General features: G+C 36.4%; 2 protein-coding genes across 3 annotated transcripts; both read left to right on the top strand.

The window, feature by feature from the left end:
- The first annotated feature begins 1587 nt into the window (after positions 1 to 1587).
- Positions 1588 to 8643, top strand: LOC121237379 (probable ubiquitin-conjugating enzyme E2 26). 2 transcript variants are annotated; one of them, XM_041134089.1, is made up of 8 exons: positions 1588 to 1907; positions 2089 to 2191; positions 4602 to 4742; positions 4864 to 6006; positions 6169 to 6232; positions 6454 to 6593; positions 6687 to 6998; positions 7976 to 8643. In XM_041134089.1, the coding sequence occupies exons 1-8, from the start codon at positions 1864 to 1866 to the stop codon at positions 8282 to 8284; spliced, it is 2256 nt and encodes a 751-aa protein (XP_040990023.1). In that variant the 5' UTR covers positions 1588 to 1863; the 3' UTR covers positions 8285 to 8643. The 2 variants fall into 2 exon arrangements, with proteins under 2 accessions (XP_040990023.1, XP_040990024.1); XM_041134090.1 differs by lacking the exon at positions 2089 to 2191 and having other exon boundaries at positions 1592 to 1907.
- Positions 8644 to 10477: 1834 nt separating this feature from the next.
- Positions 10478 to 13515, top strand: LOC121237378. Its single transcript, XM_041134088.1, has 2 exons — positions 10478 to 11072; positions 11118 to 13515. The coding sequence occupies exons 1-2, from the start codon at positions 10646 to 10648 to the stop codon at positions 13457 to 13459; spliced, it is 2769 nt and encodes a 922-aa protein (XP_040990022.1). The 5' UTR covers positions 10478 to 10645; the 3' UTR covers positions 13460 to 13515.
- Positions 13516 to 19929: the final 6414 nt, after the last annotated feature.

The following is a 19929-nucleotide window of genomic DNA, read 5'->3' as shown; positions in this document are numbered from 1 at the left end:
ACTCGTTAGCCCGACTCGATTAAAACTCAATCACATATTGATAAATATACACACACACACATATATATGTAGTAACTAATAATATAAGCATACCACTTTTATAATTAAATATATAATATGTAATCTAATTACTTATATCTATATAGTGAATATATACTTCATAGGTATATTTTATAATTTGTATAATAATTAGTAGATAAAATTTAATAATTTTATATACTAGTATTTGAGAACTATATATGAAATAGATATATGATATCATATTAAGTGTATGTATTAATAATATATGTAGGCATATAATATATTGTTATTTTGGATAAATATCAACTAGTTAGATATTAATTATTTATAAATTATTTATAATTTTATAATTTAATAGAGGTTTTACTTGTTAGTTATATAAATTCAATATTACGTTTTTATTTATTTATTTATTTTATTTATTAATTATTAAATCTTATTAAAAAAAATACACAGTCCGAGCTCGAACTCGAACTTGGCTCGACTCGAACTCGTTTGTGGGACGAGGTCGAGCTCGAGCTCAAGTTGAGCGTTTAGCTTATCGAGCCGAATTTGAATGAAGAATATAAAAAAATCTCGAGTTCGAATATATTAAGTCGAGTCGAGCTCGGCAAGCCAAAGACCGGCTCGGCTCGGCTCGGCTCATTTACAGTCCTAAGTACGATGTGCGAGTGTGACTAAATTATCCAACGGCGGAGAGGCTATGTACACGGTCCAACCACTAGTCTTTGGACTGTTCCGGGTTGTGATATGTGACTTAAAAAACTTAAATAGTCTTGAAAGTCTTCTAATTGAAAAATTGCCTTGTTTTGATGTTATGTATTAAACTACTTTTCAATCTTAAATGAGTTAAAAAGTACCTTGTTTGCTTGCTACTTCGAACCGCTGTAGCCTCTCGTGACTGATCTTCCGGCTTACATAATTTCCAGCCGCCTTCAATTTTGTTTTTAATTATCAATCAATGTTAAAATGTCAAATTAAAGATGAAAATAACGTTAAAATTATGGATTTCCATTTTATTAAAATATTTTAAAAAAATACTTTAACTATAAAATAATTATATAAAAATAAATTTATAAAATGACGTATTTTGATGTGATACATCATATTGTAAAATTATTTTATCGTAAAATAAATTTAATGGATCACGTAGAATCATATAAGTTTGTAGATTAATTTTTATATAATATTATATAGTATTTCTCAAATATTTTCAATCAATAAAATTGCTTACATCAAATCACATAAAAATTGATATAAATAATTATTAATAATGATAAGATTTGTGCCAATTAGACGCATAATGATAATTAAGATTTTGTGATATTATATGAATGCTGACAGTTTCAATCAATTATATTAAAGACAAAATTATTAATTTCATCTAATCTTAACTAAGAGACAATTTAGCCATTATGGTTTTTTATTTTGTGAGCAATTTAGCTGAAATGGTTGAGAATTGATACAATTATCTAATAATGGTAAGATGGAAACTTTTTTGGTGCATTTGGATGTATGAATTTAAAGAGTGGAATCTCAAAATTTAAATCCCTTATTTAGATCTTCATATTTAAAACTAAAATCTAGATTTAATCAAATCCTAAATAACTTTTTTAAATTCTTAAAAAATCTTAAATATTAAATTATAAGTGTGCAGTTCTGTATGATATCTTATGCTGATGTGCTTCGTCAAAGGCGCGAAGCCAAAGAGCCAAAAGAAACGCGCTCTCTCTCTCTCTCTCCAAACAGAAAATCCAGGGAGCTGAGGCGAACCAAAAGCCGTCCTAGTCGTTAAGCCATCATCGATTCTGCAGCGAGCCTTTTGGTCTTTCTTTTTTCTATATGAAGCCGACCGATTCAGCCGCCGCCGCCGCCGCCGCCGCCATGTAAATACCTTCCTCAATATTTTCAAGTCTCTTCAGTCTCTCTTTACTTTCTTTCTTTCCTCTTTTTTTAAGATATAAAACAGACGCACACTCTCTCCGTTTCTGTCTCTCTCTCGGACACATATCATAGGTTTTAACCAAATTTCTCTCATTTTCCTTCACTTTCTCTCTCTCCATACAGGAAACGAGTGTTTTACGAAAACGGCTCTTTGTTCATGGACCCCGAAGTCGTCGAAATTACGCCGACGATTTTCCGACCTTACAAATTGTTCAGAGAAAAAGAGGTCTAAACAATCAAAATTCCTTTCCTTTTCAACTTGATTCTCTGAATTTATTCCTCTTCTATTTTGGCTCGATCACATGCCTTAATTCGTACGCATAAATGAATCCTTGAAAATTCGCTTCTTTTAAGTGGCTTTTAAATTTCTTAACTATCAGTTTTTCGTTTGGGTTGTTGATCGCACCCTCCGGACTGCTTAAGTCTCCTACTCGAATTAGTGTTTCTACTACGACGTGGCGTTGTTAGCTAGTCATGCTGCAAATAGTTTTTAATCGCTTGAAATTGTTAAGGAGAGTGAGTCGTTTTATTTTTTGAAAAGTCGAGTGCGTCTTTATTAGGGCAGTGTAGAATATTGCTTGCTTTTGCAACATTGGGGACTTAAAGTGCCTAGTTAATTTCCTGTTTTAGGGTTGTTTTTACGCTAAAATTTCGGTATCTTTTCTGTTTTCTGTTTGTGGTAGAAATTTTCGTTAAAAAACTTTGGTGGCAGTGTAAAGAATTAACGAGTAGAGCTATTGTAAATGGCGAGTCTTCTTATAAATCAAAGAAGAGTGATATATTAATATGATTATTCATTTTATGTTTATATTATCCAACATAGATTTTCGCCTTGTTTGCATTCAAAATTCACCTCAACTTATCTCAACTCATCATTACAATTTTTCCAAATTTCCACATAAAATATCCACATAAAATATAATAAATAATTCAACTTTTATTATACTATTTACAAACTATCTCAACTCATCTCTGAATCCAAACCACTCATTTATATTTTGTTGTCACTTACCAATAACAAATTATATTAATGTTATGTACCCACTAGATAGAACTCACTCTTGAAAACTAGCTTATAAGGGAAGGGTGCTTAGTGGCTTATAAACCATCAACCAATCCCATACTTAGTCGATGTGGGATCATAACAACCACCACGCTCCGCAGTCGACGTCCACGGCGGTCTCGGTGCTCACATGGGCTGGCTGTGCTCTAGGTCTTTTCCTAGCTCCAGGCGAACACTACCATGCCGGCATCACCCCCTGTGCCGCATGATTGCAACCATTGCAACATGGCCTTAGACGTGGGGTGACTCTGATACTATTTGTTAAGAATCCACTAGGTAGAACTCACCCTTAAAAACTAGCTTACAAGGGAATGATGTATAGGGACTTATAAACTATCAACCAATCCCATACTTAGTCGATGTGGGATCGTAACAATTAAGCCATTGAGGTAGTAAACCAGATTTGAGTAGCAAAGAAATGGGCATTTAACTTTCAGTGTTTCTATACATCATCCTTTTGTTGTGTCTATTCACTGCCACACATTTTTTTCCTTCCAAGGTTTTGCCGTTGTAGATAAATGATAAGAGTAGGTGGTGTATGGGATCCCACATTGCTTGGGAAGGAGAAGTCCTTTCTCTTTATAATATTCCAATAGAAGGCTCAAGCCACATGACCTATACTCCAAAGGGACTAGTCAATGATACAATTGGAGCTCCATTGAAACATTATAAAGAGCCATAACTTCTCCTCCCCAAGCAATGCGAGATCTCATACACCACTTACCCTTATCACTTATTAGCACGGGGTATTACAACATTCTTTCAAAAATTGAGAAGTAGGACCATCTGTTTGGCAAGACACACTTCTAACTATTTAAGTCCACCTGTCCATTGTATATCTAGACCCTCCTTGAATTGAAAGCGTTTCTTTTTATCTCAAAGGAGAGTTTGTTTCCTATATATGTCCCCATTTGGTTATGCTCTAAATGGAATTACTTCTGGTAGTTGTATGTATTTACTGCACAATACAGGACCAGGGCACAGTGTCTTGATCTTCAGAACAACATTAACCAACTTTAAGATGCATGTGGTGATGCATGTCTGGCTACTCTAATGTCAGTTTTGGCGTCAGAGCCATCTGCTCTGGAACTGCACCTGGCACTTTGTTGACAGATTCGTTGCCAATTCACAAATTAAAAAGGTGGAGAATGCAGATTTGTGATGTTTAAAGTATGAAATCTTGTATCTAAGATGCTGACTTAGACATCACATAAACTATGTGAACACTTCAGAAAGGCTCAAACTATGCCGTCCAACTCAGACCTTCATATTTCTTTTACATAATAGATGTGTGTGGCTGTGAAATCTTTCTTTTGGAATTTATTTCGTGTCAGTCAAATGCTTGTAGGGAAGTGAGTATGCTTTTTCCTCTCTCTTTCTGTTCTTGCTTGACTTCATTTTCTGTCTTGTTGTATGCTCTGAGACAGATGAAATAAGATAGATCTAGAATCTTTGTGCAGAGTTAAAATATGCTTGTTGGCTTACATGATTTGAGTTTTAACTCAGTCATTTTTATAGATTTTGTGTCATTATCACTTAATGAAGGTAAGGAAATCTTCTTGTACTTTTCTAGGTTATTCTGCATGATGTGATTGATATAGACAAAGATCTAGATTCTTCTGATGTCATGTTCGGTAATGAAAAATTTGATGCAAGTAACAAAGGGAAAGCAATAGAAGATGTTTCTCATGGTTCTGATGATCATCAAACCAAGGTTTGTGATTAAATATGTTCTAGCAGTTGCTTCGTGACTCATTAATACGACAAACACTCCGGGTAGCATTTCATTATCTGATTCTTCTTCTGATTTGTTTTGTATTAATTTTATTTATCAGGAAGCTTTGGTCAATTATCTTTTGGGTGCTTCTGGTGTAGAAACCCTTGATCCAGTGAATGGGGCTGAATCTCCAGAGAGTTTTTCCCCCGTGTTGCATAATATAATCAATCTTGACAGTCATGGTTCTGATCTATCTTATGATGAAAATAATGATGTTTATGTTGATGATTTTATGGATGTTGATGAGTATGCCATTGTGCAAGCCCACTTTGATAACATGAATATTCCTCCTGGAATAGAGGCACCTATTCCTTGGTTGCCATATTTTGCTCAACATAAGAAAAAGCCAATTACTGGAGATAGTTCACACTCTACGGGAGCTCAAATCCACTTGGATTCTGCTGGTACCAATGAGATAGCATCAAGGTCTTCATGGCCAGCAAAGTCTGTTCACATAAACAGGAATCCAATTTCAGTGCACAGGTCAGGTGTGCAAACCAAAATGGATTCCATGGTTCCCTCTCCTGAAATGGATCTGTCTTCACCTTGGAATCACCCACTAGTTTCCTCCAATAAAAAGAAATCATCTACTTTGACGCATAGAGGAAGTGCTCTGAATCTCCCACCTGGGAAAGAATCATCTAAATCACGCTGGTTTTTGGAGGCTTTCAAAAGCAAGAAGAAGCCAGTTGCTTCAAGCAGTTCAAGTAATTATGGTAATGTAAATCAGTTTGACCCATTACTCCCTCCTGGAGTTGACTCATCTATTTGGGGACATTATAAGCCCGAGATGGTAAAGACGCAAGTCGGTACAAGTACTCCATATTATCCAACGTTCACAGTGCATGGGGATGCATCGAATTATCCTCCTGGGGTCGAACCATCTACACTCTGGTGGCCGAAGGCTTCAAAAGCTAAAATGATGGAGCCTTCTTTCACTAACCATGCAGCATATTCCGGTTTTTATGTTCCATTTCATGGTTTACATTCTCCTGAAGAAGTGGCAGATATCCCCTGGGTTCCGAATTTTATCCAAAATCAGTCTAATATTGCTGAGGGTAATTCAGCATTTACTGTTGAGGCAATCTCCGTCGGGGACAAAGATGAAAATTTCAGAAAGTTCCAGCTTTTTAAACAATTTGATACTGTTGAAGATCACTCAGACCATCACTATTCTGGTCATGGTTCCTCCATGAAGCAGGTGACTAGGTTTAGAAGATGAATTGTGTACTTCTTTTTTCAATATCTAGTTTTTTTTTATCGCTACATTTAAAAAAAAAACCTAGTCACCGGCTTCGTCACCTAGTCAATATTTAGTTTTAAACCTATGTAATTTAGGTTTTTGTCACCCTCTTCCTTGCAGTCATCAAAGAATTGGGCAAAGAGGATTCAGGAGGAATGGAAGATCCTGGAGAAGGATTTACCTGGTGAGCTTTCACACTTTCTATTTATGTTTATGTCCCAACACATAGCCTTTAATTTTACTAACCACTCTTAACGTAAATTTGTTGGCGAGACCCTGAAAGCTTACTTTGCAATTAAAACATAAAATATATTGTGGGATGTATTTAGTATCTGCCACCACTCCCCACCAATCCACATTTGTTTTCCCCCCTTTTGTTAATGCACCTTTTTATCCTTTCAACAGATACAATATTTGTTAGGGTTTACGAAACAAGGATGGATCTTCTGCGGGCTGTCATCATCGGAGCGGAAGGCACTCCCTACCACGATGGTCTATTCTTCTTTGATGTCTTCTTCCCCAGTGGCTATCCTAATGTACCACCGGTATGTGATTGAGGCTTTAAATTTGTGGCATTGTTTTTGTACCTTCTAGTTTTAGATCGCAGGTCATACAACTGAGGAACTTGCTTCTGCCAGCATGTCTACTACCACTCTGGTGGCCTTCGACTGAATCCTAATTTGTACAATTGCGGGAAAGTATGCCTCAGTCTTCTTAACACATGGTCTGGAAGCAAGAATGAGAAGTGGATGCCGGGTGTCTCAACTATACTACAAGTTCTTGTCTCCATACAAGGGTTGATCTTGAATGCAAAGCCCTATTTTAATGAGCCTGGATATGCACATATGAGTGGCTCAGCCTCTGGTGAAATGAGGTCCCAGCATTACAATGAGGAAGTGTTTATCCTCTCATTGAGGACAATGATTTACACAATGAGGAGGCCACCAAAGGTTAGATTCCATTGATCATTCCTTGTTCAGTCTTTTCATATTTTGAGTATGGTACCATTCATTTGATAAATTTTAATTCCAAGAAAATTTTTATGACATCCTTGGCTGGCTTTCTAACTCAATTTTTATTATCATGGTCCAGTACATCAATCATGAAAATTCCTGATAGCTTTTTTGTTCAATGAAATGGTAAATTTCCTGAAGTCCTAGCCAACAACCAAGTTATGTGCAATAATTCAGTGCATAAGAACTTTGAGAAGAGGAGTTACAGGGGATTTATGGTTCAATTTTTCCTATTTAATTTATTTTTATGAATCTTTTTGAGACTGCATTCAACGGACTCTTTATACCCAATGACATGCTTGGGCACCTTGTTCTTTCTCTTCAGCATTCTCACCTGAAATTCCAGCTATATCTCAAATGCCTATTTAATATAGTATTATGATTTTTCTAAAGGTACCTCGCTAAAGGTACCTTGTTAATTGTTACAAAAATAGGAAAAGGAATGTATTTGTCTAGGAATGTCATTGATATTGTAATATCCGGTAGGTGGTGAATGGGATCCCTCAATGCTTGAGAGGGAGAAGTTTAAGCCCTTTAGAATGATTTAAAGGGGCTTCAATTGTAACCTTTATTGTTTTGAATTCGAGTTAAAAATAGAGTAAGCAACTGATATTACATCGAAGGTTGTCCTCTTTTTTAGCATGGAAAGGCTTCACGATTATCTTCTCTGATTGTTTTGCTTCATTACCACCATTGGCAATCAAAAAGTCCTGTAACTGTCGTCCTGACTCTAGTGTGCTTCAGAATATGCATTAGTTCTGTGCACTATTTCAATAGTTCATGACGGGAAATGATATAGTCCATACTAGGTTTATATGAATTGTGTATGCCTGTGTGGGGAAGGCATTTTCGGCACAACCTCGTTTCTTCCTTCTGAAGGTTCAACATCTAATCCCATGTCATGTGTGATGCAGCCTTTTTCAGACTTTGTTCTGGGACATTTCTGCAATCGTGCACACGATATTCTGGTGGCATGTAAAGCATATATGGATGGTGCTCAAGTAGGATGCTTGGTCATAGGTGGGGTGCAGGACGTTGATGTTAGCGACAAGAGCTGCTCAAGAGGGTTTAAGAGTATTTTGGCCGGGTATGTGGATATGCTTGTGAAAGCATTTATCAAAATCGGGGCCGAGGACTGTGAGAAATTCCTTTCAACTGCAATGAATGGGAACAAGCAGGAGTCTGACATGCCTAAGGCTGCAGCACGAGCCTTTTCTTTGTGAAAGACTAATTGAGACGTGAAACAAACTGTGTCTTACATCCATGACATGCGACTTAGGCTTCTGATTTTATTTTTAAGACTATAGAGTTAAATTAAAGAGTATCTACATTCGTACCTTTGGGTTGAGGACATAATTTTGGGTGCTGTATATAGCTGCAGATATGGATGGGCTTACAGAGACGGACTAATTAAATTGGGATGAAGCCGGATTCCCCTGTAAGTTACTTATAGATCTCGGTTTTCATCTTGAATAGACTTCAATCCTCAACTTCTTATATTTTATACACCGAGGGTACACTTAAAAGATCATGGACATATTTCTAGATATGGATGGGATCATTAAAGCAGTCCAATTCTTAAGAGAGGTTGTCGTCTACATGTGTCACTTTTCTTCTCTCTTCTTTGCTTTGTTCGGTTTTTACAACTTAGCTCTTAAAAACTCATTTACTTGCTAAATCTTGTGTGTTAAACATCTAACCTCTATCAGGAACTTGGCTCATCTCATGGAGCGTAATTAAATTACGTTGGCACCGTCATATGATTCAATTGTAAAGAAATTAAAACATCCTTACTATTATTTTGCTGATATCTATCATGATGCTCACTTATAGTGTCATGTATATGGGATGTATATGGTGTGGGTGCATGTGGAAGCCTTGCTGAAAACAGTTCATGAAACGAATGACCACCGCTTTACAGACCTAGTTAGTTGAGAAAATTGGGCAAACAACAGCGTGCTGATTGTCAAATGATTGGGCTTGGTAAGTTATTGCTCGACGTATTATTTGGTCTGTAGCTGGCTGGGGGAATCAAAATTTCCAGGTCTTCGTCGACGTCGAGGTAGTCGTCTTTATTCTTCTTCATTATATGATTGCTTGTGGACGAGCTTTTCTTCCAAGTTAGCGAAGACTTCTAGGCTGGCCCTACGACATTAACGACTTAAGATGGGCATGGAGATTTTTCTCACCTAACCCGCGTTTGGATGGGATGAGGAAAGACTCAAGTTTATCCATACAAATAGAAACTTCAAAAAAAAGAAAGAAACGACAGGTCAAGAGCACTTGGTCTTAAAAATTAATTCAATAAAAGCAACTTAAAAGTCGTGTAAATCCTTGTTTTTTTTTTCTTTGTAATTTTAATATTTTGTTACTGAAAGGGTCGACACTAGAATTAAAAAGATTTGGATAGTTTGAACAGTGAGATGAGATGATTTTAAATGAGTTAAATAAAATATTGTTACAATCTTATTTTTTAATATTATTATTATTTTGAGATTTGAAAAAGTTGAATTGTTTATTATATTTTGTATAAAAATTTAAGAAAATTGTAATTATGAGATGAGATAAAATGAGATAGGTTAAAAGTGTTTTAGTATCCAAACTGTCACTGGAATACAAACCAATTAGTCGGGTGAATTCTTTACAATCAGCAAGGAGTATAAAAAACAACAATTCAAAGAAGAGAAAAACTTGATAATTTTTTCAAATTTTGATTGCTGCATTATTCTTACATTTATAATTGTCCAAAACTTCCCTAATATTGCAAACAGCTACCTAAACCACTATCCTTACGCTCAAAACAAAATTTTATTTGCAGTTCTGAGTGTATGACTGTATGTGTAATTTTATTGATAAATGAGGATTAAAGAGAAAAAAAATCATCATTTTAAAAATGATATTATTGTAATTTAACTCCTTTTTAAACATAACTGTATAAATTTGATGAGCAGTTTCTATTTAGAGATTATATATAGACTTAAGGCTACGTTTGGGTAGTGAGAATACTTGAGAAGTGTTGAGAATGTTTGTGAATAGTAGTGAAAAAGTAATGAAAAAGTAATAATAAAATATTAAAAAGTAGGTGAAAAGTAATAAATAATAGAAAAGTAGGTAAAAAGTAATAATAAAATAAAGAATAGTAGTGAGAGTACCTCAAATACTCTCACTTGTCAAACACAGCCTAATTATCAAAGACCTTTATTTTAATGAAACTTATTCATCATCCTTACATTGTATACTATACATAATTTTTATTTTATTTTCTCTTATTAAATTTAAATTTGTGGTATTTGATGATGTAGAATTTTAGTTTAACAAGAATAAAATCGGTGTAAGAATAATGAGTATTTCAATTCGAGAAATTACTAGTCCCTGTCCAACCATAATGAGATTTGAAGGTGAACTGCTCTAGTCTCCAGAAGTCAAGCTGTCCCTCATTACTGCATGGAACTGCCTATTATTCATAGTCTTGGCCCTATTATTGGGTCAAGTTTCAAAACTATTAACCATAAAATGATAAAATCCATAGGTAGTACTTCAGTCTTCTTCACACACAAGTGGTTCTGATCTTGTTCTTTCACCCCATGAAAGAATCGCTGAGAGCAATGACTAAGAACTCTTCTGCAATGACCACCTCTTCACAAAGATGGCACAGGCTTCTCATGTTTTTCTTCTTTTACACCACCTTTTCTTTGAACTCTGTCTCATCCTCCTTAACTCAGCTCCCTAATTACGACGATCATTGTTCTTCAACCGTCCATGGATCGCACCATAACAAAGCTCGGCTCCCAAACTTTCCCATTGCTCGATCCCACAATGGCTACTATACTGGTGGCAATCCAGTTTTGAACCCGAACCCGAACACGTTTGTGTACGAATCGACTTTCTCAAACTCCTTGCTACTTCGCACCTTGGCTGTATTTGATACTGATATCCCAGACTTATTCAAGTTTGAAGGGCGCTTAGCCTTTCAAAGCGCGAATAAGTACAACTGCGAGAAAGATTTGTCGTGTACCAGGCGATCATACTATCATTATTCTACAGCTATCCCTTACAGTAGCTCTCATGACAGAAGTTCGATAAGTTTTGAAATGGAGGGATTCTGGTCAAAATCAAAAGGGAAGCTTTGTATGGTTGGGTCGGCTTATGCTTACACTGAGGAAGGTAATTTGCTTACTCTTTCTGCTGTTCTCAAACTCGATAATCTCACAAATTCAACTAGTATTACTAGTTTGATTACTGGGACTTTAGAGACTCTGAGTTCTACCAACGATCCAGCCTATTTTGGACCAATTTCCATGTTGATACTTCCTCAAGTGAATTACAAATACGCTCCAGTTTCTGAAAATGGCATAAAAGGATGTTCGGGTGGAAGTGAGAGTCCACGAGGTACGTCACTTAGTTCTTTTCGAAAAGGAACGTTCTGTTCGATAGCCTCAAGCTGGGAAGTCAATCAATTTAATTTGAGATATGCCTCAGAATGCAACTCTGCAAAGAGCTGCAATCCATTTATTGCAGGCATCAGATATGTGCCTCGTGTCGTTTCTTTGCATGGAATTGTGTGCTCTGAGGACACAGAAAGGATGCGAGTTCTGGTGGAGTTTTCCAACGATAGCTACGTTGATTATTACCGGAGTTTCAAACCCGAAACGACTCTGGTTGGAGAAGGATCATGGGAAGAGAGCAAGCATCAGCTTTGTATTGTTGCTTGCCAATTTTTGGGCTTCAACGAATCTTTTGCGAATGCCCGTGTGGGTGATTGTTCAACAAGATTGAGCTTCAGGTTTCCTGCAATCTGGTCAATCAAAGATGCTAGTAACATTGCGGGGCAGGTTTGGACAAACAAAACCTTGAAAGAGTTGGGTTACTTCGACAGGATCATGCTTCGAAGCTCTCGAAATTATAGGGTTGCGGTTCCTGACTTGAAGTATAATTATACCAAAATTAATACTGCCATGAAGTTGTGCCCCAAGTCTGAGAAACCTGCTAAAGCAAATAGGGAAAGATACCCAAGAGGGCACTCTGATGTCATGAGATTCCACATCTCGGTGAAAAATTCTACAGGTAAAGTTGCATGGGGTAATTCAGTTCCCATGTCCATTGGCGATCAGTTATACTACTCAAGATCCGAAGGCTTTGTAGTGCCAGCAAGTTCCAGCAGCCGTGGCTCAGTCAATATCAGCTGCCGTATAGGCCTTAGTTCAACCACTGGCTTCTCTCCCTTCAACAGTACATCTTCAACATCATACGAGATGTTGGAGATTTTAGCTGAAGGCACGTACGATGATGAAACCGGAAGCATGTGTATGGTAGGCTGCCGAAATCTTGGCTCAGAAAATCAAATACCAAGAGCTGGTTCTTGGGATTGTGAGATTCTAGTCAAATTTCATTTTCCTCCCATTAATTCAAAGAAGGCAGGTTACATCAAGGGAAGCATTAGTAGCACAAGGGAAAAATCTGATCCTCTTTACTTTGAACGTTTAGACTCGAGTTCATCTGCTTTTTACGAGGATGGATCTTCCATTTGGAGGATGGATGTGGAGATTATCATGGCACTTATATCCAGCACACTGTCATGCGTTTTTGTGGTACTACAAATCTTTCATGTGAAAAGGCACCCGGATGTGCTTCCCTTCATCTCCTTTTTCATGCTATCAATTCTTACTTTTGGCCAGTTAATACCTCTCGTGCTTAACTTTGAAGCCCTGTTCTTGAGAAATCCAAGGAGGAACATGTGGCTTGAATCCGGACGATGGGTCGAAGCAAATGAGGTAATTGTAAGAATGACTGGAATGGTAGCTTTGCTATTACAATTCCGTCTTCTACAAAAAATATGGTCAACAAAATGGAGCACTGGGAATCAAAGGGGCACTTGGGTTGTGGAGAAGAAAGTTCTCCTTGTAGCTTTACCATTATATGTGACGGGCGCCTTAATTGCTGTGGCGATGAACTGGTGGGATGAAGATCAAGATAATCATGACCCTGTGATGTTTGCTGCTTCCCCTGTAACTTATCGACCCCATTCTCTTTGGGAGGACTTGAAATCTTATGCTGGTTTGGTCTTGGATAGTTTTCTCTTGCCTCAAATACTGCTCAACATGTTCTGGAACTCAAGAAAGAGTGCTCTCTCTTGTTCATTCTACATCGGAAACACTTTTCTCCGGTTCCTACCACATGCATATGATGTTTACAGGGCCCACAACTATGCTCCTTACTATGCTGGGACATACATATACGCAGATCCTTCGGATGGTTTTTACTCCACTGCTTGGGATGTGATTATCCCACTTGGTGGTTTGACTTTTGCCTTGATCGTTTACCTGCAGCAGCGGTTCGGTGGTTTGCTAGAGGGATGGAATTTAGGAGATGAGAAGGTGCCAGTGATTAGTGATGCCTGATTTGCCGAGAATATATTTACACTTCAAAACAGTAGCCTAGCCCTCTACCTTATTTAGTAATAAACAATTCCCAATCTGTGTGGCTTTTTACATATTTTGTGCATGTTCATGAATAGTATTTTGTATGCTCAAAGCACTGTTGTCTCGAAAGTTTAAACTAATAAAAATCGATAGATTTTATTATTATTATTATTATTATTTTGATGTTAAAAAACTTCTCTAAGGCAGTACTTTTCGAATCCATCTTTATAGAGTAAATTTTAGTTCCGTGCACCGTACTTTCAAATTTTTTTTTATACGAATCTGGTTAAATTGCTGATTTTTCATCAAGAATATAGAATCAAAAGATTGTTTACACCCATAAAGTGTTGAACTTGAAACTGGTTAAATCGTTGGCTAGCAGTGTGATTTCTACGAAGTACTGCGCCTGTAATTTATGGCTTTCTTAATGGATGTCAATCCAGGTGACATTGAACCGATGTTATTTACGCTTGTTTAGTAATTGCGCGCTTTGTTTCAAACAAGGGTCAGATTCGATGATTCTCTGTTTCTGTTCTTTAAGGATCCATTTATTTTTTCAGTGGAAGGCATGCGTGAGAATATGACTGCATAACTGTAGTGTTGTCTGTGATGAATCAGTTTATCCTAGTAACCTCTTTCATGCATTCAGACTCAATTAGGAGATTAAATCAGGATATATTATACTTGTTCAAGTTCAAACAAAGGAAACCAACACGAAAATATTGATCAACAAATTGTAATTAGATTGATTGGTTCGAGTTAGATCCTGATCAAGCAGACATTAGGTTGCTCATGATCATATCAACATTATTATTCATGTCTCCCAATTGGACTTTTGAAAGCTTCGCGCAAGTTTTTCTAAAAAACTGGACCCACTAAGAACGAAAACCAACCTTCAAAATTAGAAAGGAACCCAACCCTGCTTCAAACATGATCAAGCTCCCCTTCCCTCCAGCTTCAAGCTCTACAGTCTCCGCCCTCGTGTTCTTATGGCACTAAACCCAGAATTTCCGAAACGCCGCTCTTAATTAACCAACAGGAGCAAAGCGACCAACCCTGCTCTCAAGGTAGAAGAGTCGCTCCGCAACGCCAAAGGCTAGATTTTTTTTTTTTTTTCCCCTTCTTATCGGGTTTTCTTGTCTTGATCTTAGCTGTGTATTTATTTCCGTACATGAATGCCACTCTTTCTTCGTTATGTTCAAATCTGTCTACAACTTCAATTGTAATCATAATACACGTACATCCACTGAGAGAAACTTTTTTATTTTTCGAATAATTAAACAGTATTTTACAAAACTAATTACATCCTAATTTACACCTTTTACAATGAATCTTCTTGCTTCCTTAATTTGAGAGCTCTGAATCGGCTCAGCGATATTAATGATCATCTACCAATGGATCATCACAAGCATCTACGTACGTACAAATTGCAGCAGGTGATCATGAATGATCATGTGCTTCTAGGATACAAGTACGACATATTGGACACGTCCATTTGAAGTTCAACCATTGTCTGATGCAATGCGAATGGAAGATGTGGTTGCAATAAGGAAAGACTTGGTACGGCTCCCGGGGTTTGAAATCCTCCAAGCAGATCACACAGAAGTACTGATTCCAACTTGCTGTTTTTTGATGATCGAGATCATCACTTGGTTCAAAGCTTGAGATCGGCGGCAGGTTCTCCAGGGCACGCTTCCTCAGGTCCAATAATGTTCTCGGGGGCTCAATTATTTTGGCCAAATGTAACAAGGACATGCCCGTGGCACACACGACGATTACGAACACGAAACAAAGAGCTGTAATCTGCTCAGAGGGAGTCGAAGAATCATGAGAGAGATCACGATAATTAAAAATGGCTGTAGGATACATGCTCGATGGGAACAAAGTACTGTTGCTCTGAAAGCTAGCATATATATATTTGGGAATTAATGGGTTGCGAATGCATGCATGCATTAGATCAAGAAGTGATATCTGGTTTAAGAACCATCGATCCATGATATTGGAAAGATCTCGACTTGAAAACTTTCAACCATTAAAACTCAGAATACGAAGGAAAGAAACTAAAAAAAGTACTGATCTTATGTTTACAGCTTTTACAAGAATGTTACTAACGGAGGCTTCAATAACACAAACACATTTTGCAAATTTATTATTAGCACACCTAATATTAGCTTTGATTTGGTGTCATTTACCAAATAAAACGGGGATTCAAAAACTAATAACCTATTCTTCGAAAATAAATATGTAGATGCATGCAGTACTATTATATATATATATCTATATATATATATATATATATATGCTTGATTGGTGGAACAAAACCAACTCAGGAGGAGATCAATCCAAGAAATTATTATTTTCTTTCGAACCTTGCTAGGTACAAGCGGTTTGGCACATCAAACCACGTATCAAAGCTGACATGATTTTTTTTTATTGAAAAAAAATAAAAAAAAAATAAAAATTTTGAGAGAATAATAAGGTTCTCTATCTCACGAAAATCATTTCCGTCTCAATTCATACCGTTTCATTAAACAAATGTCTTATATATCAGTATCAGTGTGTGGTTTGGTATGCGAACTCGCTTGCAAGAAGACATTTCATTTTCTTTATCGTCATATTTATAGTTCTTCCTTTTATTATTAATATTAATGCTAGTTATATATCCTTGTTATTTGGTAAGAATATTAGTCCAAGAGACCCAGTTAGCAGCATAAGGGAGAGTTCGAGTAAGTTCATGTGGGTAGTCAAACAACAAGACATATAATTAAGAATCCTCTCTATTTCAAATGAAATCAATAGTATCGGTTTAAATTAGTGCAAAACATGATGATTTTGGGTGTTTTGGATATCTCATTTGTGAGACAAAATGTGAAATGATTAGAGTATTAATCCATGTTTTATACTAAATAGATACTATATATCATGAATTGCGCATAAAAAATGGATACTATCAATTTCAAGTTGAATGAAAATAGTTTTATTTAAGATTAATCTTTCTGATCTTAAAGTCAAATGATAATTTGAATCAATTTTTTTCTTATAGGATATAGGCCAGTGGGACAAGTCAAGGCCTAAGTATCCGGCCTCCAAGAAAAAGAAAAAGAAAAAAAAAAACCTCATAAAAAAGAGGCTTTCAAATTTGAAATATGTTTTGTTGACGTAGATTAAAAATAAATTTATAAACTTGCGTAAAAACTTATTTTATTATAAAATTGAGCTGATAATTCACATAAAAAAAATCTCAATTTATAATTTATTTTTATATAAAAAATAGAAGTATCATGTCATCATTTCTATTCTGATTTGCACCATAAAAACAAGATATTATATGATCTAATATTGGAGCATTTAGGTGCGGTTTGGATAGTAAGATGAGATGAGATAGTTTTAGATATAAAAGTTAAAAGTAAAATAAAATATTATTGTTTAATATTATTATTATTTTAAAATTTTAAAAAATTAAATTATTTACTATATTTTGTATTTTATGGCCTTAATGCTTTGGAAATGGAACCACGACAAATTGGAACAAGTCGGACTCTTCTTGATCAACCAAGCTGGTTGAATACAAATAGATCATAGATGCATGGAACATGTTCATGTAGTACTTAACTACAGTACTACGCGGGAACAACTTGACACAAGTACTTGATCTCGTAGCTTCCGGAAACCTTCGAAACAGATCGATAGCACAGATGTCAACACAACTCGATCGATTCTATGTCCGGCAGCCGGCTTCCATAATAAATTGGCGATGGTAGTTTCACCACTAGCTGCTACTTGCTGCAGCACCGTTTGTCTTCTATCTGCCTGTAACCCCTCTACATGCATGCATGCAGTTCTATCTATTGAATCAAACAGACTAAAATTGTTTATAAGATGAATGACTCTGCTACAAACAACTAAGACATAGACTTTTTTTTTTTTTTCTCAATAAGAGTCCGGATCACATGTACTAGTGCTCCATCCCCGAATTTATTCAAAAGACCTTACTTTTGGCGAAAGAAAACTGTGGTTACATCCAACAAAGAACAAAACAACACAACTAAAAATCAAAGACATCAACAATGCAAGGGAGACCAATTCCCAATTATGTAAGGGAGACCTCTATCTTAAGTAAGAGAGATCAGCTTTATCGGTTCTTAGAAGACCTCTCAAGAGAGGAGGAACCCATTCCCAATTACTCCATGAAGACATTATAGCATCATCATCCGACGCAAGTCAATCCAAATAATCCCATACTTTGATAACTCAACAGATGCTCATGATCAAGATAAGTTGCATGTAGAAACCAATATTGATATTATTGATAAGCTTCAAAGTGACATTATCCTATCAGAAACAACAACCAGATCACATGGCTATTTATGATACAAAGTAGAGAAAAAGCAAAAAGTGCACTGGTACAAAGTGAAGAAAAAAACAATAGAGACTTGTTGAAAGGGAAAGATCTGTCTAACTTTTAATTGATAAAAAAAAGGGCCTATAAATAGGCTTGACATCAGAACACACTAACCACGACTCCTATAAAATAGCATCACAACTAAGGCACTTTCTCAACTACAAACCAAATAACAAATTCCTAAAGACTCGGTCTAACCCACCAACAACTAGAACTTTCAATGAATATTAATAAATATGAAATAAAACATTTAAATATTAACACCCTCCCTTAAACTGAAATCTGCAGATATCAGTTTAAAAGAAAAAATTAACCCTCTGCAAAGTCCTCCTTTAGAGCAGCACGTGAACAAACTCCAAGTAGACCACGCAACTTCACAAATGTAGCCAACTTGAGAGGCTTGGTCTGTATATCTGCAACTTGGTCTTCACTTCGACAATAAACCAGTTTGATTGTTCCATCATTACTGAGATCTCTTAAAAAATAATATTTCACATCAATATGCTTGCTTCTTCCGTGTAGCACAGGATTTTTGGAGAGTTTGATTGCTATCACAAAAAACTGTAGTAGCTTCCACTTGCTTGAACTGGAGCTCTTCAAGAATTCTTCTCAACCAGACAGCTTGACAAGCACAAGCTGTTGCAGTAGTAAATTCAGCTTCTGTAGTTGACAAGGTGATAATTTGTTGCTTCTTAGAAGACCATGAAATAGCCCCTATGCCCAACATAAAAACATAGCCCAAAGTGCGCCTTCTATCATCTTGATCTCCTGCATAATCACTGTCAGTAAACCCGGAAAGTTCTAACTTTTCACCCTTCTTGTAGAACAGCCCAAAATCTCTAGTTCCTTGCAAGTAACGAAGGATTCTCTTGGCAGCTAACAAATGCATTTCTGTTGGATTCTCCATATATCTACTTATTAAGCTCACAGAATACATTATGTCTGGTCTTGTTGCAGTTAAATACATCAAACTGCCAACAATTTTCTTGTAAAGTGTGCTGTCCACCTTCTTCCCTTCATGATCTTTGTTTAGCTTCAAGCCAAACTCAGTTGGAGTGCTTACAGGATTGCAATCCTTCATTTGAAACCTGTCCAAAATATCTTGCACATACTTCTTTTGAGAAATATAGGTCCCATTAGCTGATTGCACTACTTCTATGCCAAGGAAGTAATGCATCATACCAAGGTCAGACATTTCAAATTCAATCATCATGGATTTCTTGAATTCTTTAAACATGACACCATCATTTCCCGTAAATATGAGATCGTCTACATATAAGCAAACAATGAGCAGTTTCCCCTTATCTCCAATCTTAACAAAAAGTGTGTGCTCATATGGACATTTGTGAAATAGGCCAATACCTGTTCTTTAATCTATACACTTTATGCTCATTTCCAATCTTAATATGACCAAGAGGTTGATCTACAAATACCTGTTCCTCCAAGTTTCCATGCAAAAATGTCGATTTGACATCTAGCTGGAAAATAGGCCAATAGTTCTGCGCCGCCAATGCGATCACCAATCTGATTGTATCATGTCTTGCAACTGGAGCAAAAACTTATGTATATTCAATCCCATATTCTTGCTTATATCCCCTAGCTACCAAACGCGCCTTATACTTGTCAACTTCACCATTTTCCTTTAGTTTTGTTTTGAAGACCCACTTTACACCAATGGTTTTGTGCCCTTTCGGAAGATCAGTCAGCTCCCAAGTATCATTTCTTTCAATGGCATCAATTTCATCATCCATCGCCTTCCTCCATTTTTCTTCTTTGACAGCACTTTCAAAGGTTGTAGGATCACAATCTGAAAATAAAGCAAAGTGAGTGATTGGATCTTCAATTCCAGTTACCTCATAGTCTTCCATCCATGCAGGTCTTGTTCGAATACGAGGAAGAGATCGAGCTGTTGCATCAGTAGCTTCTGCTGCTGTTGGCAAAATTTCAGCAGCTGGTGGAGTTGTTTCTGATGAATTTTTAGGCATAAAGGCTGCTGGAGTTGGTTCGCTTTCAGAATCATTGTCAAAAAGAACTTGAGTAGGTTCCT

Source organism: Juglans microcarpa x Juglans regia, chromosome 6S, assembly GCF_004785595.1.
Source record: "Juglans microcarpa x Juglans regia isolate MS1-56 chromosome 6S, Jm3101_v1.0, whole genome shotgun sequence".
NCBI lineage: Eukaryota > Viridiplantae > Streptophyta > Magnoliopsida > Fagales > Juglandaceae > Juglans > Juglans microcarpa x Juglans regia.
Note: the sequence above shows the minus strand (reverse complement) of the source record. Positions and strands in the feature narration are given on the sequence as shown.